Here is a 27,346-nt window from a genome sequence, read left to right as displayed (position 1 = left end):
GGAGGGCAGGGCACGGGGAGGGCACGAGGCGGGGAGGGCACGGCACGGCCTGGCACGGCACGGGGAGGGCACGGGGAGGGCAGGGCAGGGCAGAGCACAGGGAGGGGACGGGGCGGTCCGGCATGGCATGGGGAGGGCACGGGGCGGGAAGGGCAGGGCACGGGGAGGTAATGGCATGGCACGGCCCAGCCCAGCCGATCCCATCCGGGGCACAGCCGGGACGGAGGTGGACCAGGGAGGGAACGGAGCTGGGAAGGGGCTGGAGAAAGGCCGGGGATGGGGACGGAGCTTGGAAGGGGCTGGAGAAGGGCCGGGGATGGGGACGGAGCTGGGAAGGGGCTGGGGCGGCCCAGGGAGCTGGGGGGGCTCAGCTGGAGAAAAGGAGGCTCAGGGGGGACCTTCTGGCTCTGCAATCCCTGATGGATCCAGGGAAGGGCTGGGATCTTATCCTATAGAACAGAGACAGGAGGAGGGAACAGCCCCAGGCTGTGCCAGGGCAGGGACAGGTGGGACATCAGCAGGAATTTCTGCCTGGAAAGGGTGGGCAGGCCCTGGCAGGGGCTGCCCAGGGAGGTTTGGAGTGCCCAAGGCAGGACTGGCCATGGCACTGAGTGCTCTGGGCTGGGGGACAAGGTGGGCATCGGGCACAGGGTGGGCTCCAGAGGCTGGGAGGGCTTTGCCAAGGTGAGCATTGGGCACAGGGTGGGCTCCATGGGCTGGGAGGGCTTTGCCAACCTCAGGGATTCTGGGATTCTGTGACACCCTGAGGTGAAGAGGATCCCCCTGAGCTCCACACAGACAGAGGGAAAACATCACAAAACCAGAGTAATTACATTGTTAAAGTGGTTTTGTTGGCACTGCCAGAACCACCGAGTGCTGCTGGCAGGTCACACCTGCAGCACCAACCAGGTCCACCTGTGCCCAGGAGAGTGTGCTCAGCTGTGTGGGCTTGACTTGGGGAAAATCAACAGTGATACCACACTAAAAATCCTCCTTTCAAGTGTCAGACCCCTTGGGAAGAGAGATAGCCCCATATTCCATTTTTCTAAATAAAAGCTAAGGTTTTGAGCCATTAAACATTCTGTTTAAGGAGGGGGAAAAAGACAGAAAACTGAGAAATGGAAACAGGTTTTTCCTTTCAATAATTGCAAGCAATATCTCAAACTCAGCAATCTTAAACCATTGAGTTATTAGTATGAACGTGCTAATTAATCAATTACTACCCAACAATGTGCCCTGTTTATTTACTGCAATGCACTGCATCATGTGTGGAGAACTAGTAATTATTAATCATTGCCAGCAACAGATTTGACTCAAGTTCACCTGACTATAAATTTATAGTTAGCTTTAATATCTTTATTTATTAGTGGCAAGAGTGAGTGAGGAGAAGAAGGCTGGAATGTGGTGCTGTGGGTCAGAGGGTGAAGGGCTGAACTGAGGCACTGCACTCTGAGTTGTGCTGTTGTATTTCATGGTCATGATGTGTTCAATTCCATTAATTGAGGGCTGGCAATGGCTGTAGTTCCTAATCTTTAGTGCTGTAACTGAATTTGCAGTCTCTGGCACACAGAGGATCCAAACACTGTACCAGGGGGGTTTCACATCTCCAGCATCCCACTCTTACATGGGATTGATGTTAAGCACTCACTGGGAAATGTTTAGAACCAGGTTAGTCTGAAAACTCCAGGGATTTGTTACCATAACCTGGATGGAAGGTGGTAAATTCTCCTGAACTGCCCATTCCAACGAGGTGGTTGTGCTTGTGAACTGCTCTATGCTCAGATTTGTCATTCTGAATGTAGAAATGTGGCTGAATGTCTTTTTTCCCCCTTTTATCCAGGGCTTTAAACCCACCTGCCTGTCAGTTTGCAGTCTCATCCCCTCCAGGTGATGTTCTCCCAGGAGAATGTCCTCTCTGCCAAGAGCACATCAATTCCTGCAGGCACAAACTCCACCCAGTGCTGTCAGCTGAACACACACCTTGACTGCCAGCTGTGGACAAAACCTTTTTATTAAAGACTAGAATTTCATTTTAAATCTGCTGTATTCCTAAACCCCCTGCATTTTTGGCAGCAACAGCATGGGAGTGGAATGTGAGAGACTGTCAAGCCGTTTCAATCCTTCCCTCAGCTCAAGGCTCAGAAGTGTTAATAGTAATTAAAAACTTTTTTTTTCCCCCCCCTCCAAATACATTTCACACTTTGCACATGCTGAGAAATCTCTCTCACCACGGGAACTTTCAGGTCACTTGTTTCCTGCAAAAACAGGTACAGTTTTCTTTTGCCAGGATAGAACAAAGCCAGAAGGAAGTGCAGGTTTCATTTCCTCCTAGGACACTGCAGTCTATTAAGTGCCAGTGAACTAATGAGCCTCTCAGACCTTATGTTGTTCTGGCTTGGATCAAGGCTTGGTTTTCCTTAACCCTTCAGAATCCAGCTCAAGTCCATCCATGGGCTAAATTCCACCTTAGAAAAATCACTGTGGGCTCTTCTATATCCAAATCCAAGACTATATTGAGATTGCATGTAAAAAAAAAGGAATAAAACCAAGAATTGAACAAAAATACTCTCAGATTTTTATTTGAAGCAGGGATCAGCATTTATGCAAATGTTTTCATCTGCAATAATTAATTCTGTGACTAAAGTGGAAGAGGAAAAGGCTACACAAAAGATAATGTGTGATGTTCAGGGATCAAAGTCTCAGCATTGGGAAAACTGGGCACTGATCTGGTGCAAACACTTGGTCATGTTCAGGATTTGCCTTAAAACTGGTTTTCCCTTTTTCTTTTGGAAATAATCTCACAGATACTTGCCATGCTTGGCATAACAGTCTCCATCTGATGGAGAAGATGCTATAATGAAAGAAGGTTCTATAATAAAATTCAGAATGTGTTCTCTGCTGAGATTAAAGATAATTTTCCAAGTGTAACTGTTGTCCTTGAACACAGTGCACAGCAAGGGTGACCAAACAAGCATCTGAAATACAAAATCCATCTGATGGAATCATGCAAAAGTCATGGAATCCTGAGAATCACAGTGCAAGGAGAATTATAATGGTCCTTGCAGAATCTGTTGATGAATTAGTGCTATTACTGTAACTTTTGATGATTTGAAAATGGTCATAAGGCAACTGCTGCAAAAATCTGCAGATAACAGAAAGAGCAGCATCACAGTGTGGACAGTCAGTTCTGAAGAGGAACGTGGGTTGCTGGGCTTGAGATCAGATGGTGTTTAAATTAAGATGGCATTTACAGGCACAGGATCCCAGAATGGTTTGGGTGGGAACCCCAGAATGGAATGGTTTGGGAAGGGACCTCAAAGCCCATCCCCTCCTACCCCCTGCCATGGGCAGGGACACCTCCCACTGTCCCAGGTTGTTCCAACCTGGCCTGGGACACTCCCAGGGCTGGGGCAGCCACAGCTTCTCTGCCCAACCTGTGCCAGGGCCAGCCCACCCTCCCAGTCAGGAATTCCTTCCTAATATTCCATCTAAACCTGTCCTTGTCAGTGGGAAGCCATTCCCTGTGTCCTGTCACTCCATCCCTTGTAAATAGTCCTTTTCCATCTTTCCTGCAGCTCCTTCAGGTCCACAGTTGGGTCACCCCAGAGTCTTCTCCTCCCCAGGCTGAACAATCCCAGCCCTCCCAGCAGAGCTGCTCCATCCTCTGACCATCCTGGGGCCTCCTCTGGACTCGCTCCAACAGGTCTAACACTGGACCTACTTTCCTGCCTGTATTCCAGAACACAACCTGCTGGAAAGGGAATTTGGGGTCTCAGGGCTCTTTTCAGTGCAGTCTGTCTCCTGCTCTGATTCAGGGACAAAGACAGGGTGACCTCATTAATGAGATTCTCTCACAAGATGCTCAACCTCAGCAACAGGAACATGAGGAGCATAAGGATGATTGAATTCCCTGCTTTTCAGCAGGGGTTTGCTGGGAAAGAAGGGATATTCCAAACAGCACACCCAGAAATCCTGGAGCTGCTGTGTCTCAGTTAACATTGTTCCACACACCAACACAGGAGGAAAACCAAACCTGTTCTTACAGATGAAGCATTCCCAGCAGCATAAGGAATCAGGCACTTAAACATTTTCTGTTAACTATTCTTTCAGAGCATCTGCTTCCCAAGGTTGCTCTTCTTCCAATTTCAGTTTGTTTTCTGCTGTAATTCCTAGAATTGCTTCAATATCTTGAATTGCCATCTGTAAGAGATTCAAGGAATACAAGTTATTTAATGGGCATTATAATGAAATCCAGCAGCCCCAGCTGGCAGTGCCTGCCTTGAACAGGTAAAGAGACTTACCCAGGCCAGGATGCACCAATTAAATTTACTGCTATTTTGGGGACAGTTGGGGGAGTTATTAGTAAATATGTACAAATCTCAAGTAAATAAAAATACAATTTGTACTTCTAATTAACAAACAGGTGTTTTATTTCACATATGTTAACTGGCAATGAAGAAAAGTTCCCTTTTATGTTTTTCTTCAGTGATTGCTTTTCACTCATATTGAAAAAAGGGATTTGTTTGTTTGTTTGGTTTTTTTTTTTTTTTTATTCTGTAACATGGTGAAATTGAATTGTGTCTTCCCCAAAATCTGTCATTTCACACTCTGTTTCTCAGGAGGAAATCAAGTCAGGGTGGAAAGGCTCTGATATCACAGAATCCCAGACTGTTCTGAGCTGGAAGGGACCCCCAAGGCTCATCGAGTCCAACTCTCAAGTCAGTGGCCCACACAGGGGATTGAACCCATGACCCACACAGGGGATTGAACCCATGACCTTGGCATTGTTACAGTCAAGTTTGACCCAACTGAGCTGATCTCAGGGTCTATCCCAGCTCTGAGGGATGTGATGGGATTTAAGAGATGAATCTCTAACACTGTTCCCTTCACCTTTCACTAAGGTGGTCCCACCCCACCCTGGAGCATCCCCAGCACTCAGATCAGGACCAAGAGCAGGGAAATTCAGAGCCCAATCCCCTTGGGAAGCTGCTGGGATGGAGCTGCTGGATTAGGTGCGTGGTGGCTGCTGCTGCTTCCAAGAAATCAGTGTTAATAATCTGATGCCAAAGGGGTTTTTGAGTTTTGATTTTCACATTTGGTAGATTTTAGGGACACAGTAGCTGTAGATTTTTAGTGGGTTAATATTTCTGGCTTAGGTTTAATCTCTTTCTATCATTACCCCTGGCCCAGAATGGGGAGCTCAAATTCTTTTAGTTGTTGAGTCTCTTTTTCAAGGTACAAGATTGGAGGATATCAGAAGGCCCTCAGAACAAAACATAAACACAGGTCAGAGAGACCCAGAGGTCAGAACTGGAAGAACTCCAGGAGCCTGAGGAAGAGGAGCTGATGAAGACAAAGGGTCTCAATGACCCCAGACCCAATTCCTGGGGGTTGGAACAGGGGTGGGACTGGGGCTGGACTGAGAACTGTGGAAAGTAAGGATTGGAGGGATCACATTATGAAAGCCATGGAAACAAGAACTGGGGAGCACGTGCATGTCTTCATGTGTTCCTGTGGGCCACAGGCCTGGTGTTAAAGGACCTTTACTTTTTATCTTATCCTACCCTAACTTGGCTCAGAGTCCTGCTCTGGGGGGGTTCTCTCACGGCATCAAATCCAAGGAGCTGTTGGCAACTGGGAAGTTTGTTGCCAATTTAAGCTTCCTGCCTTGCTGGTGGCCCTTGAACACCAAGCAGGCAATTGTGACAGAACCGTGTGAGGCGGTGCCAGCAGCTCCTTTGCTCTTCCAAAGGCCACTCAGGAGCAGGAGATTACAAATAGTTTCCTGCTGGATATGTCTCTTTTCAAAGCAAAAGTTTCAAACTTAAATTTAACTAACAGGTTCGGTGGGAGGCCGCCTGCACCGCCCAGACACTGTAAACCAAACGGTGCCGAGGATGAAAAGGGAATGGTTTAGCACTTGTTTATGATCCAGCATGAGGTATCTGCAGGCCTTGGACAGAAATTACCCGGGATCGTTAGTTAATTAACACCTCACCTTAAAATTGGTCTCGCCTTGCATATTAGGTGCTGATATTTCTTGATGGATGATGAAGAGATTGCGAGCAAAGGTCAGGAGGACCCCCTGGAGATCCTCTCCGATTGTTCTGTTAATGATATCCAAACAAATGAGTTTCCCAATGATTCCCTTCCCCTGTTAAAAACAATCGCCCTCTCATTTGTGCCTGCCTGGTGCTGGAATTTAATGAGGATTTTCAATCTCACAAGGTGGCAATCTTCAGGGAGATATGAAAGATGGGGCTCCATTTTAACGTGTCAACAGGAAGGATTTGTGTAATAAATAATTTTTATTAATCAACTTAGCAGAAGTAGGCAGAGAGGTTTCAGCTTCTGCAAATAAAAGGCTACTCTTGAGTTAGGACTGAGACAGCAGAACACTTGAAACACCCATATTAGTTAAGAGGAGCTGTTGCTTCAGCCTGAAATTCGTGAGAGAAATCTCAGCAGTATCAGCATTTCTTAGATTGTTGCAGCTTTTGAGGCTTTGGTTTCCCAGTGGGACACACAGACCTCATGGAACAGGGAATCACACTGGGGGATAATGCACCTCCTTTACTGGAAGTGACAACAGATCTCTATGTAATGAAATAGATAATTCTCATACCTGTTTCAGGTATTTCAGTGGGGTTTTTTTCTTGACAATATTTGCAAATGAAAATAATGAAATACCATTGAAAATCAGACAATTCTGGGACCAGGTTGGGGCAGATGTATTTGAGAGTATCTGGTAACATCAATAACTGCCAACCCCAGCTGGTGATGCAAGAGGTGTTGCTGTGGCCAACAAAAAAAGCCTCCTGCTGAGTCACTGGGCTGAATCAGCTCCTGGAGAGGTGTGAGAGGACCAGGGATGGGAGGGATGTTCCTCTGGGGGATCAGGGGAGGGAAGAGCTCACCCTTCAGCTGCTCTTGGGAGGGTTCAGCTGTCTGTGGAACACTTTCAGACACCTACATCACTTTAAATGCCTCATGTAGACATTTTACAAGTTCTTTTCCAGTGATTTTCATTCAAATGTATCTCAATCATGAGCTGCCTCCATGTGAGAGCAGAACAGTAGAGAAATATCCAAGCTTTGAACAGATCTGCCTCCCTTGACTGCTGCCAGTCCCTCATCTCCAGGAGCTCAGGGCAGGCTGGAGGAACCACAGCCCCAGAAACAATCCTTGGGATTCACTGAGTGCATTCCCAGGGCTGGGCTGGATCAATGATGTTTCCATCATCCTGACACAGCTTTGGCTGTTCCTCAGCCCTGGCAGTGATGACCCCACTGAACAATCTCGTTAGTCCTTCCCTTCCCTCACCACCAGAAACTCTTCTGATGCTCACCAGGAATCTTCCTTGCTGTGAGTTAGATCCTTTCTTGTCCTACTACCAAAGACATGGAAATCAGATTTTTCCTTCCTGCAGAGGCTTTTGATGTGCTTGGTTGGAGATTGTTGGCAGATCCCACCTCTGCCTCTTCCTCCTCTTCATTTAGTCTTTCCTTATCAGTCACATTCTCTACAACTCTAAACATTCATTGCCTCCCTCTCAGTAGAACAGAAGGATTATTTCCAACATCTCCCAGGATATACAGTTTACCTTTTTCCACAAGATCCTGACTTTGTAGCTTGCTGGTTTGACCCACAGATCCTGACAACCTCCTTGTTCCTTATATTCATTCCTCCTCTCTAAATGTAATTTCTTGCACCTGGTTCCAACCAAACCTAATTCTGTGTCTCATGTTGTTTCTTCAATTTGTTGAGATCATTTAGAATTCTATTCCTGCCCTCCACAATCCTTGCAGGCACATCCAGCACTCGAGGAGGCTGTTTTGTTACCCAGGTCAGTAATGGAATAGCTCCAACACCAAAGGAATGCAGAGCAGGTTGAGAGCCCCTCACTCACTCAAACATCCTTCACACACTCAAACATCCTCATTTTGGCAGGAAGATTCACAGAAATTCCCTCTGAGGAGGGGTTTTCAGTCAGGGCATAGCAGATTGTGCAGATTATGCTTTCTGAGACTTCTCATGTGCCTGCAGAATTCCTCACTTCCCTGAGTGCCATTCAGCACTTCATGAAATCAACACCAACAGGCACTAAACTTCCCCCCTCTTTGCCTCCTGCAAGTCAGGTTTTTAATAATCTTGCCTGTAAAATTAAACTAATCCATGGCAGAGATTGCTCCTGCCAGTGGATCCAATCCCAGCAGGTGCTGAGCCTGCAGTGCCCTCAAATCCTTCAAAACTGACTGCTGGGTTTGTACTCAGATACCAACAATTGAGGATGGAAAGCAATTGGCCCTAATTGGCATTTTGATGAATGAAACAAACTTTGGAAAGACCTATGGAATTCCAGAGACCTGGAGATTCCATCTCTAAAAGTGAGTCAATTGGAAAAACACTTGAAATTATCCAAAATCAGCCCTCAGATGTTATTGCAGCTTCACAAAAGTCCAGAGTTTGTCTCATGTAGTGCTTTAAATCAAGGAACTCTTGGAAAGTTTCCACAAACCTACTTCATGGTTACTGAACCCAACCAACTGTTTAGTTATTTTTATCATTAGTGTTTTGCATAATAGCCAGCTGTAAAATTTAATTCCATAGTTTTTGTTTATCTTTTAGTGTAATGCTAAATTTAAGTAGTAGAACCCAGAGAAAATTTTTGAGTTTTGTCTGTTTCTAAAGGAGGGACTTGATGCCAAAGGGGTTTTTGTTCTGATTTTCACATTTTGTAGAGTTTAGGAACACAGTAGTTGTAGATTTTTAGAGGGTTAATATTTCTAACAGTTTAAGTTTAATGCCTTTCTATCACTACCCCTGTCCCAGAACAGGGAGCTCAAATTCCTTTAGTTAATTAATCTTGTTTAGACTCCTTTCCAAGGTAGAGCTGAAGGATATCAGAGGCCCACAGAATGAAACATAAACACAGGTCAGAGTGACCCAGAAGTCAGAACTGGATGAACTCCAAGAGACCTTTGTGTGCCTGAGGAAGAGGAGCTGATGAAGACAGAGGGTCTTGACGAACCCAGACCCAGTTCCAGGGGTGGGACTGGGGCTGGACTGAGAAATGTGTAAAGCAATGATTGGAACTGATGAAGATAGAGGGTCTTGATGACCCCAGACCCAATTCCAGGGGGTTGGACCAGGGGTGGGACTGGGGCTGGACTGAGAAATGTGTAAAGCAATGATTGGAGGGATCTTATTCTAAAAGCCATGGAAACAAGAACTGGGACACATGGATGTCATCCTGTATTCCTGTGGGCTGTAGGCCTGGGATATTAAAGGACCTTTACTTTTATCTTACCCTGCACAAAAGTGGCTCAGTGTCCTGCTTTGGGGGGCAGGGGGTCACTCACAGCACCAGTTTGGCCTCTGGGCTCAGCACATTCCCCTATTTCCTTCATCACTACAAGGCTGAAAACCTCCCTAAACCCTTCCCAAGGCCAATCTTACACTTTTCTCAGCAGGAGGGCCCAGTTGGTGACCCCAGGTGGTGTGTTCAGGTTGTCCCTTCCCCTCACATGGAGGGTGTCCCCAGCTGTTTGTCACCCTGGGGAGGGACACTCCTTACTTACATCATTCCCAGCCTCTCTCGCTTCTGGTCTTCATACAGGACAAAAACTGTTCCCTGTTTTTCCTGTTAAATAAAAGAAGTTGCTTCATTTATTCCTAAAATAGTGGTCATTATAACAAATGTGTAGCAGAGGGACAGTGAGTACATCCCACAGCTAAGGAGGGTTAGTTTGGAGTTATTTTTAAGGGATTATTGCTCAGTAAAAGCAGATTATTGCTCTAATTCACTGCACAGAATACAATAAATATAGCAAATATTTTTGTTCCAAAGCACTAAATGTGGTCAAAAGGATCTTCAAAATTATCTCCTTATTTTTATCAGCAGGCAGGGTAACCTCTAAAAGCCTTACACACAATACAATTTAAAGACAGAGAAAATATGTTCATTTTCCTGTTCTAAAAGGCTGGCCCTCACCTTAGAGGTCCCTGGGACACAAACTTTCATTACCCTTCAGCTCTGGGTCATCAGGAGCCTGGCACTGGCAACAGGGGAGGTTTGGATTAGATAGTGGGAAAGAATTTTTCATGGAAAGGGTTGTGAAGAATAAGAACAGGCTGCCCAGGGGAGTGGTGGAGTCACCAAGGCTGGAAATGTCATAAAAGTGTGGATGTGGCATTGAGGCCATGGGGTGGTGAACAGGGTGGTGTTGGGTTGGCAGCTCGAACGACCCAAAGATGGATCAGAATGACCCAAAAATGGGTCAAAATGACCCAAAGATGGATCAGAATGACCCAAAATGGGTCAGAATCACCAAAAACTGGATAGGAATCAACCACCCAAATCCTGACTGAAATGACCCAAAGATGGACTGAAATGACCCAAAGATGGACTGAAATGACCCAAAGATGGACTGAAATGACCCAAAAATGGACTGAAATGACCCAACAATGGACTCAAATTGGACCAAAACCACCCAAAATGGGTCAGAACGACCCAAAGATGGGTCAGAAACACCTAAAAAGGATCAGAAAAACCCCAAACTGGATGAAGGCCCCGGAGTTGAGCGAACGTGGGTCCGTCTTGTTGGTGACGTTGCTGGCCATGATGGGGCTGGGGGGAATGGGGGGAAATGGGGGAGAAATGGGTCAGAAACAGCCAAAAATGGGTCAGAAACAGCCAAAAATGGGTCAGAACGACCCAAAGACGAGTCAGAACGATCCAAAGATGGGTCAGAACAACCCAAAAATGGGTCAGAATGATCCAAAAATGGGTCAAAATAATCCAAAAATGGACTGAGATGACCCAAAGATGGATCAGAACAACCCAAAGATGGGTCAAAATGACCCAAAGATGGATCAGAACCCCCAAAAATGGGTCAGAAAGACCCAAAATCGATCGGAATGACCCAAAAATGGTCTTAGAGGTCTTTTCCAACCTTAATGATTCCATGACTTACACTGACATTGCTCTTAAGGGGTTCTACCACATTAGAATTGACTACAAAACTTCTGCAGAGCAAATAGAGCATTTTGTCACGTTTCCCATTCCTACCTGGAGGTCAAATCCAACCCCACGAGCTTTACACCTCTGGAGGAGAAGGTTGTAGGTGGTCCCTGAGAGGCTGGAGTGCCTCAGCTGAGTGCTGGCCACTGCACACCGGGGGCTTGCTGGGGAGGGCTGGAGAAGACAACACAGGATTGCTCATTTTCATACCAGAAACCAACAGCTAAATGGGGAACTGGTGACTTTTCACAAGGGAATGTGGTGACAGACCAAGGGGGAATGGCCTCAAGCTGAAATATGGGATACTGGGAAGGAATTCCTGGCTGGGAGGGTGGGCAGGCCCTGGCACAGGTTGGGCAGAGAAGCTGTGGCTGCCCCATCCCTGGGAGTGTCCCAGGCCAGGTTGGACAGGGCTTGGAGCAACCTGGGACAGTGAGAGGTGTCCCTGCCCATGGCAGGGGGTGGAATGGGATGAGATTTAAGGTCCCTTCCAACCCAAACCATTCTGAGATTCCATGATTCTATAACTGGATTTTTGCCAGTGAGTTCAGGTGAGTGTGGAGGAATTCCTGTTCAGTGTCTACTGAACACAGACATTTTCATGCAGCAAATTCAAATCTTGTAAATCTATTAAACCTTGTATTACAGATCAGGCCCACAGAACTGCTCCTTATCAACCACATTTTGATGTTTTCACAGCTTCAGTGGGCTCTGAGCCTTGGGAGATCACAGAATCCCAGAATGGTTTGGGTTGAAGGAGAACTTAAAGTTCATCCCATCCCATCCCACCCCTGTCATGGGCAGGGACACCTCCCACCAGCCCAGGGTGCTCCAAGCCCTGTCCAACCTGGATCCCACCTCTGCCATGGCAGGGACACCTCCCACCAGCCCAGGCTGCTCCAAGCCCTGTCCAACCTGGATCCCACCCCTGCCATGGGCAGCAGGGACACCTCCCACCAGCCCAGGGTACTCCAAGCCCTGTCCAACCTGGATCCCACCCCTGCCATGGGCAGCAGGGACACCTCCCACCAACCCAGGCTGCTCCAAGCCCTGTCCAGTCTGGATCCCACCCCTGCCATGGGCAGGGACACCTCCCACCAGCCCAGGCTGCTCCAAGCCCTGTCCAACCTGGATCCCACCCCTGCCATGGGCAGGGACACCTCCCACCAGCCCTGGCTGCTCCAAGCCCTGTCCAGCCTGGCCTGGGGCACTCCAGGGATGGGGCACTGAGCAGAGCTGTCCTCCCAGACCAGGGCTCTCCTGATGTTCTCTCCATGCTGGACTTCTCCTTGGAGCAGGGACTCTGCATGTTGAAGCCCTAATTTACAGTATTTGCTCTCAAATGGTATTTGTTTTGACATTGACTCATTTAAGTTGACATAGTTGAAATCCTGATCTAATCCATCTCTGCCTGAAAATTAATCACGTTTATAATATTCTGAGAATTAATAACACCCATTGCTCAAGTCATTAACTTAAAAAAGGAGCTTCCAAAATCTGTTCTCTGCAGTGGGGGACCACAAATAAATGAATGCTTGATAAACTAATCCAAGTAGCAGTTTAACAAGCGTAAACCTGAGTGTGGCTGCAATAACACAGAACTATTGTTTAAGGGTTGGCATCAGGTTGATGAGGTGCTTATTTCAGCTACAAAGCATGCATACAACATGCATAATGAACTGCAGGATGAATTATTAATGTGTTGCTTATTTAGCCTCATCTGTCTAGAAGATAATGTATCCTAACTATAATGAGTGATTGGTTTTGTACATAATTACAGGAGCAGCAGTATCTGGGAAATTTGTTCTTTCAAAGAAGGATTTCTAAAAATAAAACCCTCACACAAACTCAGGGGCTGCTCCATTTTATCAAAATCAACCCTACCAGCATGGAGAATATCTCATAAATTAAAAGGGACAGAATCATTATTAACATCATAATTTTACACAAAGTGTTTTACTTAATCATTCATTACAGATCATGTGCTGTAAAAACATTTGTCTCTGGGTTTGTTTCTTTTTCTGTTTTCCTGGGAGACTGCAGGCTTGTAGTTAACTCTTAAAGAGATAAAAACCTCAGGAACACAGAAAGAAGAAAAAATAAAGGATATAATGACAATTTATGTTAATTCTGATGGAATTTTAATTAAAAAAAGTTGCTACTTGATTACTTTTCATTTCTAAAACTTGGACTACTGGGACTAATCATATCTAATTTACTCCTCTCCAACTAAAAGTGGTTGCTTGACAAGAACAATAGATCAAGGGCTCATTAACCTCTAAATTACAGCTCCATGACATTTTTGGAATGGTGCAACATTCCTGCTCTATGGATGCAAAGAAGGCAGTTGTGAATCTCCTGTCAAAACACGTCAAGCAGCATCTGTTTGGTGCCTCTGTGTGTATCTACACAGAGATCTCTGTTTCTTAAGCTCTGACTGCAGAAAAGAATCCCAGGATGGTTTGGGTTGGGGGTACCTTAAAGCCCACCCAGTGTCACCCCCTGCCAGGGACAGGGACAACACCTTCCACTGTCCCAAGTTGCTCTCCAAGTTCATCCAGCCTGGCCTGGAACACTCCAGAGCTGGGATTGTTCCCTCAGGTCAAGCACAAAGCTGGGGTAGAACTTCAGTGCTCCAAGTCCCCATCCCAAACTGGATTTAATCAGGACAGTGTTTCACCTACACCTTTTTTCTTGCAACAAATAAATCACCACTTTTTTACAACTTGAAAACTACCTGAAACATTTAAAAGTGAGTTACCACCACAAATCAGTATTTCTGAGTGAAAAGTTTGGATGGACAACAGTGTCCCCATAAATCTTTAATTTCTACTGGGATGTTGTCCTATGACTTGGTTAACCCTGATGGACAACTGTGTCCCCATAAATCCAGCAACTTTAATTTCCACTGGGATGTCATCCCATGACTTGGTTAACCCTGGAAAATCCAAGAGGAGCAGTTTAAAACCTGAGAGGAGCAGACTGAGCTCCTCCAGAGCAGTGGTCCAGGACACACTGTAACTTAGTGGTAGTTTCCATGAATAATGTTAGTTGTGAACATGGCACTGCTTACAGTTTTTGTCCCCTCCTGCTGCATCCTTTGGCTTTTCCCTGTCTTTGACCCAAGAGGTGCTTGGAGGGGGCTGGAGCCACAGTCCAGATTTCCATCTGTCAGGTACAACATGAGCTGAGTCAGGGCCAGCTGGTCACTGTAGCAAAGGTCAAGGTCTGTTGCCCACACCTGATGAAAACAAAGAGGTGCATTAGAGTAAATTAAAGAGAAGGGTGAAACTCAGCAATTGGGAAGAACATCTCTGCCTTTATTGTGCTGCTTGTTGGTGTTCCTGCTTCTGCCTTCCTGGTGCAGCATTGGAAGTGATAAAGATATTGGGAAGGAATTCCTGGCTGGGATGGTGGGCAGGCCCTGGCACAGGTTGGGCAGAGAAGCTGTGGCTGCCCCAGCCCTGGGAGTGTCCAAGGCCAGGCTGGAGCACCCTGGGCTGGTGGGAGGTGTCCCTGCCCATGGCAGGGAGTGGAACAAGATGAGCTTGAAGGTCCCTTCCCACCCAAACCATTCCAGGATTCCCTGCTTCCACAAACCACTTCCCAAAGGGAACAATCAGAACTCTTCTGTAAGTTCAGAACTCATTTTCCAAGCAGGATTTCCAAGGCAGAGGAAGTACCAGGGATTCCCTCTGTGAGGCTCCTCTGTCCCAACAACCAGAGCTTGGTATTCCCTGGGAGTTTTTCCCCCTCAAAACCCCCTCGTGCCTCCTGTGCTGGTGAGAAATGTTCCCCCCCACAAATATCTGCCCTCCAGTGGACCCCTGGAAACAAATCTCCCAGTGAACAACTTGCCTAAGCCCTTGAATGGTAAATGGCATCATTATAAGGATATTAAGGGGTCAGGCAGGCAAGGCCTCTTGGAAAACTGGAGTTAATTTCGGAATCATATGCACATAGTAATGCCCTTTGGATAATGGGGAATAAATCACCCCAGTAACAGTTGTTAATATCCAACTGCCAAGTATCTGTTGCTGTATTAAATATCCTATTTGTCAACTTAAATATTTCCTGCTGCACGGTAGCAAATGCAAAGTGGGTGCTAATGGCTGGCCTTGCTCAGTAATAGAGGAATGTGCCCCAATTATAATGTTTAATTTGCTTCAATAATTTATAGCCTATCATCACTTCTGCGAGACAGGAAGGAACTTTCCTGGTGATTTGTACTTCTCCAGTGTGTGCCAACCTTTTCAACACAATCACAATTACAAACTATTCATATTCTGGGAGTGTTACATTAATTTTGATCACTGTTTTCAACCAATCTGTGTCAGTGTGTCTTTGGTCTTGGTTGAGCTGGGGTTTAGACTCTCAGTTCAAGCTTTGCTCCCTGAAGGAGGGGGCAGAGCTGCAGGAGGGGCTGTTGAAGGTCTTGGATTGTTCAGCAGCTCAGAGGGCACAGGTTGCTCTTAATTCAGACCCTGATGTTACACCTGCATTGCTCTGACCTCCAAATCTACACCTGCACTACTTGGAAGCTTTGCTGATGCTCAAACAAAGGGGCAGGAGGCAAGTTGGGCTGAAGGGAGACCATAAAAAAAAAAGTTAATCAAAGATATTCCTGTGACTGAAGTGCAGCTGGGAAGTACCAGAGTGGTGTAGGGAATGGACTGAGCATTTAACAGCAGATAAAGCATTAAAAAAAGCAGCCTGGCAAACCCAAACAGCCATTAGCACTGAATAAATTCCTTACACCCTCCCAGGGACTCAGACAAACACACCAAGTGTGGGCAGCACGGAGATTGTGCAAGAATTCCTCAATAAACCCCACATTGCCAGTAACTAAAATTAAAATTGGTGCAAGTGACACTGGTTTGATTTCAGATGTAGAGAGGAGACCCAGCAACTGCTCCTTTCACATCCCTCTGAACAAAAGCCCAGCGTGCCAGCCTGGCTCCAGTGCCCAGGGAAGGACAGCAGGGCTCCTGCATCCCCTGCTCCAGGGAAGGTCCAGCTTGCCCCGGGAAGAGGAGAAAAGGCTTTAGGCAAGGCTGGAAATCATGAGATCCACCAAATACTATTTCAAGGAGTTTCTGTTTACTTTCAGAGGGGATCAACTAATTGTTTCAGATGTGGTTTCTCCACCTCAGACCAACTGCCCTACAAAATTGAGGGCTTGGGTCTGCAGGGTGGAGGAAGGAAGGTGTCCACCCTCCCCCTGCTGTTAGTCTGGAACAAAGGACAGCCCAGAACACCTCCTTAAGCTTCAGTCCAGGTTCCATTCCACATGAAATCATCAGATATTCTGCATTTTTAACTCTAAGGTGAGGGCTCCACCTGCACAAGGAGCAGGAGGAGGAAGGCAACCCTGGCTGGGAGCCACCTGCTCACCTCCCTCCATCCTGGGCCTGAGCCTGGGGACAAACCACCCCTGTTGCAACTGAAAGCAGCCAAATGGTCATTTCTCTGTGCCAGCTGGGATCACCCCCAAGGACTGTTTTCCTGGCTCAGGATTGCCAGAGAACACAATATTGTGGCCATGTCCCTTCCTGCCCTGGATGTGTCCCAGAACATCCCCAGAACGTGGGGAGAAAGGAAGAAGGATCAGATGGCACAAGATTCCAGCTTTATCCTAGCAGGGGATTCCCTTTTGCCATGGAAACCCAGAAGTGCCCTTTAAATCCCCTTTGTGCTGCCACACAACAGGGAAACACACAGGGCTGGGGCAAGGGGTCTGAATTTATTTTTAGGGGTAATTTTTCCCATTTTCTTAGTTCAAATGACAGATAATTCATAACTAGCTGCCTGAATTCTTTAATGGAACAATTTCCAAGTCTCATTCCAGTTCCTGAAGGTCAAAAATGCTCTTTGTAAAATTACAGCCATCAGGCAACACTTTGGTAGTTCTGAGCAAGGTGGAAGTTGGGTCAGGCCTGAGTTGTGAAGCCAAAGGCTCTGCAGCAACTTTTGGGGCTCTTAGTTCTGGAATTAGCACTGGGGATCTGTGTGCTGGCTCTTCCACCAGGAATATCTCCATACACATTCCCAGATGGAAAAGGGCAGCTCAGTGCATCACACTGAGCACAGACTGAAGTTGGGGGTCCCTTGAGTGTAACAACCTCAAATTAATTGTAATAAAGAGCACCAGAGTCCTTCATATTTTTGTCCAAGGGATTCTAATGAGCTGGACTCTGTAGCTGATGACTTCTTGATTTCTTCTCACCAGTAACTGTTGTTTGCTGAGGATTTCAGTGTGTTTGTCTCTCCCTCTCTCTTATTTTTATTACCTCTGTGAGAAATAATCAATGTTAGGGCCACATATAACACCCCCACAAATCCAGGGCTGTAGATTTGTTTGTACCAACCAGGGGAAGGTGTCCCTGCCCAAGGCAGGGGGGAACAAAATGAGCTTTAAGGTCCCTTCCAACCCAACCCATGCCAGGATTTTATGATCATGCAGCAAGCAAAGAGGTGGGCATAGAAAAGGGTATGGTGAAGAAAAAGCATTAATAAAGGTGGAAATGGAGACATAACCCCTCACCTGGGAGAATAATCTCTGTGAAGAAAACAAGAGACTCTCATGGTAGAGCTGATTGCACAGAGCACCATGTGAGGCTTCCCAGAAACACCAACCCAGCTCCACCTTTGGGGCATCTGATCTCCCAAAATGTCCAACAGCTCCAAGCACAGGGAGAACAAATAAAACATCAGATCTACTGAAGAGCTTGGGCTGTTCTTTTAGGTTTAGCTTTCTAGTAACATCTACTGGATTGCAACAGGTTTGAAGTCCCAAAAATGGGTGTCCAGAGCTCCTGGAATGCCTGGGAAGGCTGAGCTCTGGTGGTTGGGTTTTCATTTATTTCATGAATATATTTCCACAGCATATAAAGCAGTGCCTGTGGAGGTCAGGCAGTTAATAACCAAATGAATTATCATCTCCTCCAGTAAATAAGGAGTTGTTGGAGGAAGGCCTGGGCAAAGGTCATGTTTAAGTAAAGATAGACAATGATACAATCCTACAGATTAACAAACACCTGTTATGGAGCCCATCCTCATTTTCTGAGGACATACAATAAGGGCACATCAGTATTTATGAGTGTCACTGTCACAGCCTGACAGGATTCCATGGAAAATTAGCATAACACAGGGAGTTTTCACCTGAAATTTGGGGATTTTCAGGACACTTCTGTTCAGAAATTAAAGTGGAACAGAGCTCACTTGAGAAATCTAGAACTGGTTGATTATCAAACCACAAATCAAAGGGAACAGGTAGAGGCAGTAAAGATTTTAGATAGACTTCAGAGTGGGTTTAGGCCAAGCTAAGCAAAGCACAGATTAGCACCTTCCAGAATCCCACCAGTGGAAAAAAATCAGTTAGAAACACATCCTGCAAGAGCTGCTGGCTGTTTGTCCAAGGAAATATGACAAAGCCTGGGATTGCTCCCTGTTCCAAAGGCTGCCAGGAGACTCCTCCAGTGAGCACAGCTTAGAGCCTGCACTTCATGGCAAAGGCATCTCCAGTGAACAAAGGCACAATTATACTGGAACCCTTTACAACTTCCATAAAAACGCTTCAGCTTTGAAACATAAACCTGAGAAGGGCAGGAAACATCAGTTCTTAAGGAGGTACTAAATGACAGCTTTCCTTCCCCATGTTTACCTGTTTCCTCTCTGTCTGTGTTACTGTCAAGAGCACATGTGCTATTTTTAAAGAATGGGTTGGATGATACCGTTAAAATGTCAATTAGTAAAATATTAATGCAACTTGGGTGTTGAGGAGAGAGCTGCTTTTATGGCTTTGGCAATTTGCAGGAGCAAGGATGATCCTGGCAGGGAGACCCTTACCCGGCTGCCACCTCGTGGCAGCTGCTGGCACGGTCTGGGGCTGCCCAAACCCCTTAAGTTCCAGGCTCTGGAGCTCCTCTGTCCTGCTCAGAAGAAGATTGGAAGATGTTAAGGACAACACTGTGGCTCTTGTTTGAAAATAACCCACAGGAAACGCTGCCTGGTGTGGAGAGACCTTCAGACACACGGTGAGTGTGTCCAACCTGAGCAGCTCCTCATCCAACGTTCCCTCACTACTCCCACCAAAGGCTGGGGCTGTGTACAAGCCATCAGATCCATGGAAAAGGTGGCTCAGGACCCTTCTTCTCCCAGTCAGACCACAGGGCTATGGCTCTAAGAGATTTTAGGCACCCAAGCAGTGCCACTCAGTTAAATGGGCTTATTTGGGTGCAGCTCCTTGGCAAGTTGGGTCTGAGCAGCAGTCAGTCACCACTGGGCAGGGTTTCACTCTGAGGGGTCAAGGCCTGGCTCTGAATGACCATCTTGGAAAATAAAGTGGGAATCAGAAGTGATTCAGTGCAAATTATGCACCTAATTCTCCTCCTGCATGTCTTTGCCCAAGACATTGAAAGCAGCGTGTCCCCATCTCCCTTTCCCTCGGGAACAAGCCACAGATGCTTAGAACTGAGACAGAAATAGATTCCTGAGGCAAACAGGGAATTGTGTGGAGTCTCCACACAATTTCTCTGCCCCTTGGATCCTGCTGGGTGCTCATGGCCAGGAGCTTGTGGCAGCCAAAGCTCTGCCTTCCCATTGAGCTGTGCTTGACAACACACGTTGTCCCTGATCCATCCCAGACTCCCTTTGCTCCCAGTGCTCCAAAGGTCAATATTTTCCATAAAATACACTTTGAAAGAATTCCTGAGTATCCTCTGCTTTCAGAAAATGCACCTGAGCCTTCCAGCTACTGCATTAAAGTGGGCACTTGTGAAATTAGTGAGCAAATGTTCTGGGAGTTTAATAGGATTTCTTGTTTGCCAAAAAAATAGTGCTTTCAGGAACACAATCCTTTGTGTGATCTCCCTCTCACAAGACAGATGGCCTCATTAATTGCCTCTACATCCAGTTAAATTTAAAAACCTGTGCTTAAATAATGCTAAAGTTGTGGCACATGCTGACAAACACAGGAAATAGTAAGGTAGAATCAACTGGAATCAAGGGAAGAAAACCAAGACAGAACAGACAGGAATTCTAAGAGGCCACAAGAAACACTGATTTAGTATGTCCTTGTTCATGCCAGGAAATGTCATAGCCTTAATAATGCAGGAAACATTCCTGTGTTTCAGTGAACTCCTGGCTGGAGAGAAGCAATTGGCCAAACTCCCATGGACTTCTGTGGGTGAGAATGTCATCCCTTCACCTTTGTAAAGCAACTTTCCAGGGAAGGTGTCCAGCATGGCTTATCTGCAGCAATAATCACATATTTTGGGACTCAGTGTGACTGGGATCTGTATTCCAGAGCCAACAAACCACTGCAAGGGTGGTGTGGCTCTGGCTGCCCCATCCCTGCAAGTGTCCAAGGTCAGGTTGGATGAACTTGGAGCACCCTGGGCTGGTGGGAGGTGTCCCTGCTCATGGCAGGGGGTGGAATGAGATGCTCTTAAAGGTCCCTTCCAACCATTCCAGAATTCTATGATTATTCCCATCCTCTGGTTCACCACAGTCTCCCTACAGTGTTACCAAAACCCTGATTTTAAGCCTTCTCTGAGGTTAAACTGGACTATAATTATCACAGCACTGCTGCTCCCAACATGTACCACGTGTAACTCCTTGGTTTTGAACACAACCCTTGTGTTTAAAGCCTTTTCTTGACCCACAAAAGTGGTTTTCAGCCACCTGGGAGAAACAGCCACCCCATCTCCTCAATATCCACCTGTTCCCCATAGCCTTTAAATCCAGGGATGTTCCCTTTTACAGTCAAAACACTGAGGGCCCTCATTGAAGATTCTAGAAGAGAACAATGGCAGGAGAGTGAAAGAGAAAACAATGGCAGGAGAGGGAAAAAGAAAACAATGTCAAAAGAGGGAAAAAGAAAACAATGTCAAAAGAGGGAAAAAGAAAACAATGTCAAAAGAGGGAAAAAGAAAACAATGTCAAAAGAGAAAAAAAGAAAACAATGTCAAAAGAGGGAAAAAGAAAACAATGTCAAAAGAGGGAAAAAGAAAACAATGTCAAAAGAGGGAAAAAGAAAACAATGTCAAAAGAGGGAAAAAGAAAACAATGTCAAAAGAGGGAAAAAGAAAACAATGTCAAAAGAGGGAAAAAGAAAACAATGTCAAAAGAGGGAAAACCAAGGAGATGCCTCAGGTGTTCTGTGCTGTTACTGGAATACTCATGTGCTTAATCCCATCCAAATGCCTCACAGTTTGGAAGTACAGCTTGTCCCAAAGGGCAAAGCTGTCTCCTGGTTGGAATTCCATGGGAAAATCGGCATTCTTTGATCTCAGGAAACAGAGGAAGCACCACACCTGCCCCACTCACCTGCTGCTCCATGGTTTGTGGGTGGGTGAAGGCCACAAAGTCGATGGAGAGGTAGCCAAGCACCCCCTTGGACCTGCAGGTGTCCCCGACCCTCCAGCAGAGCGAGTGAAGCAGAGCTGGGGGCACAGCCCTCTGGGGGATGGTGGTGCCAGAGCACCTGAGGGGCCCCTCAGCGTGGAGCTGCTCCCCACAGGACACGATGCTGAGCTCCCCTGTTGGCTCTATCAGCAGATCCACCGTCAGGGTCGTGACGGTGCCGGAGGGAGGGAAGGCTTCGATCACCCCACCTGCAAGGGAAGGAGCAGCTGCTCAGCCTGGGAGCAGATCCACAACTCAGGGCACACTGAGGGGAGGCACCAGCTGCTTCTGAGGGAGATAGAGCAAGGAAATCAATGGAATAGGAGCAGCAGAGGATCTCTTGGAGGAGAAAGGACACACCTCATCTAATATGGTGCTGTGCAGTTCAACCAGTGGCTTTTCAGTCCCACTCCCAACTGGAAATATCCCACATCTGACTGGAGAAACATCTCTGGGGTAGTGTGAGTGAATCCAGCCAAGCACCAGGCCCAGAACAGCTGGAAAATGCCATGTTGGGAATCTGGGGGAAGTGGTGTCTCCTGCTATGAACTAATCCTGAGACTCCCATCCATAGGATGGTCTTAGATAAGAGTCTGCCCTGTGGTATTTATCCCCATGAGGGACTTGGTGTGGAGATGACAACTTCTAGCATGGCTTTCCACAGGAAAATCACAAAGAAAACCTTTTCATTGCACACAATGCCATAGTTCATTTAGTTAGGATGGATTAAAATTGGAACAAAATGTGTTGACTGGCATTATTAAAAAAAAAAGCTTTCCAAGGTTGGATTCATCCTTGTCTCCTGCACAGATAAAGAAGTGCATGAAAAGTATATATGAAATATTCCCACATTTGCCTTTGTGCTGGTATTCCCTAAAGCCCTTTCCCAAACAGCCTTTAGTACAGTAGCCCAGGACTAAGGAGTTGGTGCTTATTGATTCAGAATCAGGATTAATACAGGATCAAAGCTTGGGTGGGACACAGGAATGACAGAACAGTGGCCCATAATTCATTCGTAAATGAACATTCGAAGCTTAATGGAGAAATAAAAGGAGATAAATATTTAAATGGGCCCGAGATTAACAAGAATATGGCATACAATATGGTATAATTACTCCTGCTAACACTTACCAGCGACTTTGCAGTCTTATTTACCTTGAGTGAGGAATGTTTGGAGGAATTTTGCCCATGTAGGGAATCGTTTCTCATTGACTGGCTGTACGTGCTGTGCTAAAAGGCCCGGCAGCTCCTGGGAGAGCTTCACCAAAGCTAGCTCCTGCAGAAACAAATTAAATAGAACCACAAGCAATTTTACTGCAGAAATGAAAACTGCTTGTGGGGTGATTAAAAACCAGGCCTCCAACAGGCAAAAAAAAAAAAATGTGGTTACTGTTTACCCACAGTCAGGAAGCCTTTTTTAATTTTGCTGCTTGCTCCTCTTCCTTCCTACTGCAAACTGCCCTTCTCTGAGAGCCACCCCCCTCTCAGAACAGCATCTCCTGCATTATAATTTATATCAATAATTGGATCTGGCAAGTGAAAATGCCAAGCACTTGGTAACTGCTCCGGGATCAATAGCAGCAGTCAATAACTTCTGCATTGCTTGTATTTTGAGGCAGCATATTGAAATAGTCACACATGCCAGCAATACTTGCACTGCTTCTGTGCCTGAGCTGCTGCATCAACCCCAACACCCTTTAGTTAAATAAATACCCTTCTCCACCCTGTAAAATATCTGCACCAAATTCCCAAGTGTGTTTGTGCCTCTGCCTTTGGCAGAATTTCATTAGTCATTCCGGAACTAAACCAGCGTTTTTCCCCGTTTTAAGTTCTTTATTATCACACACACAAACCAACCCCATTAAATACACACAGTAACGTTGCTTTTACTGCTCCCCAATGTCCCAGGAGTGCACAAGCATATAAAGTGCAAGGACCCTGACTCCATTGCTTCAGGCTCCTTTTCTTGCTGCTTCATGAGCCTCCTCCTGCTTCCCTGGGGCTCTTGGCTTCTGTCTCACACCCTCTGCCCTCCTCAGCATCCTCTGCCCCAGCAGATGCCCGACCCTCCTCTGATCCTGGCAATGTCCTAAGCCACAATCATTTGCTCTTGAGCTCTGGAGGAACAGGGGAAAACCTTATGGCTACCAGCTAAGAGTAGGAAATAACAAATTAAAGCTATTTTTCCAGAGCAGTGAGTTTGAAGAGATGGGTTTTGTCATGACATAACCAAAAATACAAGTCCAAACTCAGCTTACTGGGATTTATCTCCCAGAATGAGGAGGATGGAGAGCAAGGATTAGTGTCACAGGATGTAACATAACCAAAAATACAAGTCCAAACTCAGCTTACTGGGATTTATCTCCCAGAATGAGGAGGATGGAGAGCAAGGATTAGTGTCACAGGATGTAACATAACCAAAAATACAAGTCCAAACTCAGCTTATTGGGATTTATCTCCCAGAATGAGGAGGATGGAGAGCAAGGATTAGTGTCACAGGATGTAACATAACCAAAAATACAAGTCCAAACTCAGCTTACTGGGATTTATCTCCCAGAATGAGGAGGATGGAGAGCAAGGATTGGTGTCACAGGATGTAACATAACCAAAAATACAAGTCCAAACTCAGCTTACTGGGATTTATCTCCCAGAATGAGGAGGATGGAGAGCAAGGATTAGTGTCACAGGATGTAACATAACCAAAAATACAAGTCCAAACTCAGCTTACTGGGATTTATCTCCCAGAATGAGGAGGATGGAGAGCAAGGATTAGTGTCACAGGATGTAACATAACCAAAAATACAAATCCAAACTCAGCTTACTGGGATTTATCTCCCAGAATGAGGAGGATGGAGAGCAAGGATTAGTGTCACAGGATGTAACATAACCAAAAATACAAGTCCAAACTCAGCTTACTGGGATTTATCTCCCAGAATGAGGAGGATGGAGAGCAAGGATTAGTGTCACAGGATGTAACATAACCAAAAATACAAGTCCAAACTCAGCTTACTGGGATTTATCTACCAGAATGAGGAGGAGGATGGAGAGCAAGGATTAGTGTCACAGGATGTAACATAACCAAAAATACAAATCCAAACTCAGTTTACTGGGATTTATCTACCAGAATGAGGAGGATGGAGAGCAAGGATTAGTGTCACAGGATGATTTGGGTTGGAAGGGACCTTAAGGCTCATCTTGTTCACCCCTGTCATGGGCAGGGACACCTTCCACTAGACCAGGTTGCTCCAAGTTCATCCAACCTGGCCTTGGTTGGGGAAAGCCACAACCTCTCAGGGAAACTGGGCAATCAGGGATCAACTTTGTGTACAGGAAACCTGGCTACCCCTTGTTCCTGACTGCAGCCTGCATGAGCCTCCAGGAAAGAGATTTTCTGTCTGTCCAGGCAGGAAAGGGGAACAATTGCTGTCCCTGCCTCACATGGAATTGAGAAAAAATGCCTTAAAAATACTGAAATGCTTAGAAAACAATGTTGATCTGGGCTCTGTGGGCCCCTCTCATACAAGAATGAGAAAAGGGTGTTGTTGACTTTAAACATCTCAGAAAAGAAAAAAGGTTAAAAATGGGCTTAGTCAGCATATCAATACACTGAGCAGCAGAGCCTTTATGGCAAAAAAAGGGAGCACAGAAAACATGAGATTCAGAATTTCCCCAACTTCAGGTCTTACACTGCTCCTTTCTTTATGACCTGTAAGGAGGAATTCAGGTTTTGGGTGGCTCAGCTGACTGAAACAGCAGAGCAGTGAGCAAATATCAGCTGGCCTTGCCTTGGTTTGTATTTGTGTTGAGTTATTGCTGAGCAAACAAGTCACAGGCTGAGGTGGTTCAGGGAAAATAAATGTGGCTTTGGAGAGGATGTGAGCCATGATGGATGGCCTGGAATTCCTGCCTCAAAAATCAGTTTGCAGCTGGCAGAGCATTCAGTGGTACCTCTGGCACTCTCAGCCTCATCCCAGAGGTCTTGATGACTTTGGGTATTGTACAATATGAACAGAAATATAAAAAGAAGCAAACGAAGAGGTGTGGAATGACTGTCTCAAAGCTTTTGATAAATCACAGGGGGAAAAACCTCTTATCCCTGCTGGAAGTGTAGGAGCATTTGGGAATGCTGTGACCAAGCTAGTGTGACAACTAAACCATGAGCAGGTGAACTGGGACACAACTTTCCATTGCAACAACTCTGAGCTGTGTCTCCCTTCACACAGAGTGGTTTCAGAGGATCACACAGGGGGTGGAAGAGAGTTCCCCAACTGGGTGCAAAATCAAGGAGAACTTCCAAGTTCTGGAGTGTACCCAAGGGCAGAGTAACCCCAACCTGGCTCCCTGGTGGAGGCTGCTGGAGACCCACACCCCACTCACCCCATCTGCACCTACAGGAACCTCCTGTGCTGCTCCTCTCAGTCCATATGATGGACATTACACAGACAAGACTCTTGTGGCATCTCCTCCACAGGCTCAGTGTTGCCTAAGGAAGGTCCTACAGCATTTGAAGGGGTTTGAGCACAGGCTGAACTCAGAAGGAGCAAAGTGCTCAGCTCAGGAGCCAAAACATGGAATGGTTTGGGTTGGGAGGGACCTCAAAGCCCATCTTATCCCACCCCTTGCCATGGGCAGGGACACCTTTCACCAGCCCAGGTTGCTCCAAGCCCTGTCCAACCTTGGACACTTTTAGGGATGGGGAGTCACAGCCCCTGACAGTTCAGAGCACCCTCAGCACTCGTGACTGTGAGGCTGTGAGTGTCCAAACCAGCCTGACAGAAAGAGAAGTTGCTTTTACAGAAATAACCAAGCCAAGTAAAGCTGGAAAACGTCTCTGTGGGCTCCAGCACAACGTCACAGGGCCCTGAACAAGCCATGCCTGGATAATCAGGAGGTTTGCAGAAGGGAGGTGGGAACTGCTCTTTAAGGAGCAGCACCTGGAATTCTGCTTGGAGGGTTTTTGCAACTGTAAGCTCTAAAAAGGCAATAAATCCTGATTATAGGGAGTTTTAGTAGGCAAATTCAAGCCCAGCTCAAACATTCACTCACAAAGACAAACCTCTTAAAAGGATCAGTGCTTGGCTGGCTAATTTCATTTAAATTGGACAGTATCTCCAGCAGAGCTTACCAATGTTTTATCTCTTGATGTGGCCCAAAACAATCCAGGATCACAAGCTCAAAAAAAAAAACAAAACAAAAATCAAACCAGGAGCATTTGTCAAATAGTTCTGCTGGTGTTTCTTAGTGCCAGTAAAAAAGCAGCAGCTCAAATACTGTTCACATCATATAAAAATCTTAAATCTATCCAAATTGGGTTTGCATCTTTTTATAACAATGAACAAGCATGAAAAAAATAAATTACACCTTTTCCCCAATAATATAAAATAATTTCTCACCCTTCTGCAAGCTGAATTTCAAAAGGCTTTCTTAGAATGGCAGTTGCAACAAAAAATTAGGATCAAATGTGGCAGATGTTGAAGGCACTGGTAGGAAATCTGCTGGAGATAGATCAGCCAGAAAAGAAAAGCCTGTTGAGAAAAGAGAAGTAAATAAATAGGAAGAAAGACCTGAGGACAGAAAGAGGCTGCAGAGCAGCAGAAAGCATGAGAAAGACCCAGGGCTTTTTAGCTAAAAATCAGATTGAAAGGAAATTATTTAGACCTTGCAAGCAAATAGAGTGAAGAGAGGAACTCCAAATAAGTAAAGCTGAGTGGGCCAGAGAGGAATGAAACCAGCAGAGACCCTGAGCAGTACAAACTGCTGCAGTCAATGAAGCCATGGCAATTTATGCCACTTGGATGGCACTCTGGCAGTTCCTACTATGTATAAGCAAATCCTTTCCAGTGCCATCAGTGGAGCTGGATAACCTATTCCAGCTGCCTGGGTGGGAATTGCTCCAGCCCAGCTTACTCTGCTGCC

General features: G+C 46.1%; 1 protein-coding gene across 1 annotated transcript in view; it reads right to left on the bottom strand.

Moving 5' to 3' along the window:
- Positions 1–2,552: 2,552 nt before the first annotated feature.
- IQCH (IQ motif containing H) overlaps positions 2,553–27,346 on the bottom strand; it is a 65,816-nt gene continuing 41,022 nt past the window's right edge. The window contains exons 15-21 of the mRNA XM_071568330.1: positions 22,586–22,706; positions 21,353–21,639; positions 14,097–14,264; positions 11,072–11,197; positions 9,582–9,643; positions 5,999–6,107; positions 2,553–4,200 (exon numbers count right to left, since the gene is read on the bottom strand). Of these exons, the coding sequence (XP_071424431.1) occupies positions 4,099–4,200; positions 5,999–6,107; positions 9,582–9,643; positions 11,072–11,197; positions 14,097–14,264; positions 21,353–21,639; positions 22,586–22,706 (975 nt within the window). The 3' untranslated portion in view covers positions 2,553–4,098. The remainder of the gene's footprint in view (positions 4,201–5,998; positions 6,108–9,581; positions 9,644–11,071; positions 11,198–14,096; positions 14,265–21,352; positions 21,640–22,585; positions 22,707–27,346) is intronic.

The sequence above is a fragment of the Pithys albifrons genome, chromosome 13, assembly GCF_047495875.1.
Source record: "Pithys albifrons albifrons isolate INPA30051 chromosome 13, PitAlb_v1, whole genome shotgun sequence".
NCBI classification, from domain to species: domain Eukaryota; kingdom Metazoa; phylum Chordata; class Aves; order Passeriformes; family Thamnophilidae; genus Pithys; species Pithys albifrons.
The sequence above is the reverse complement of the archived record's forward strand: the minus strand, read 5'-3'. Positions and strand labels throughout refer to the sequence as shown.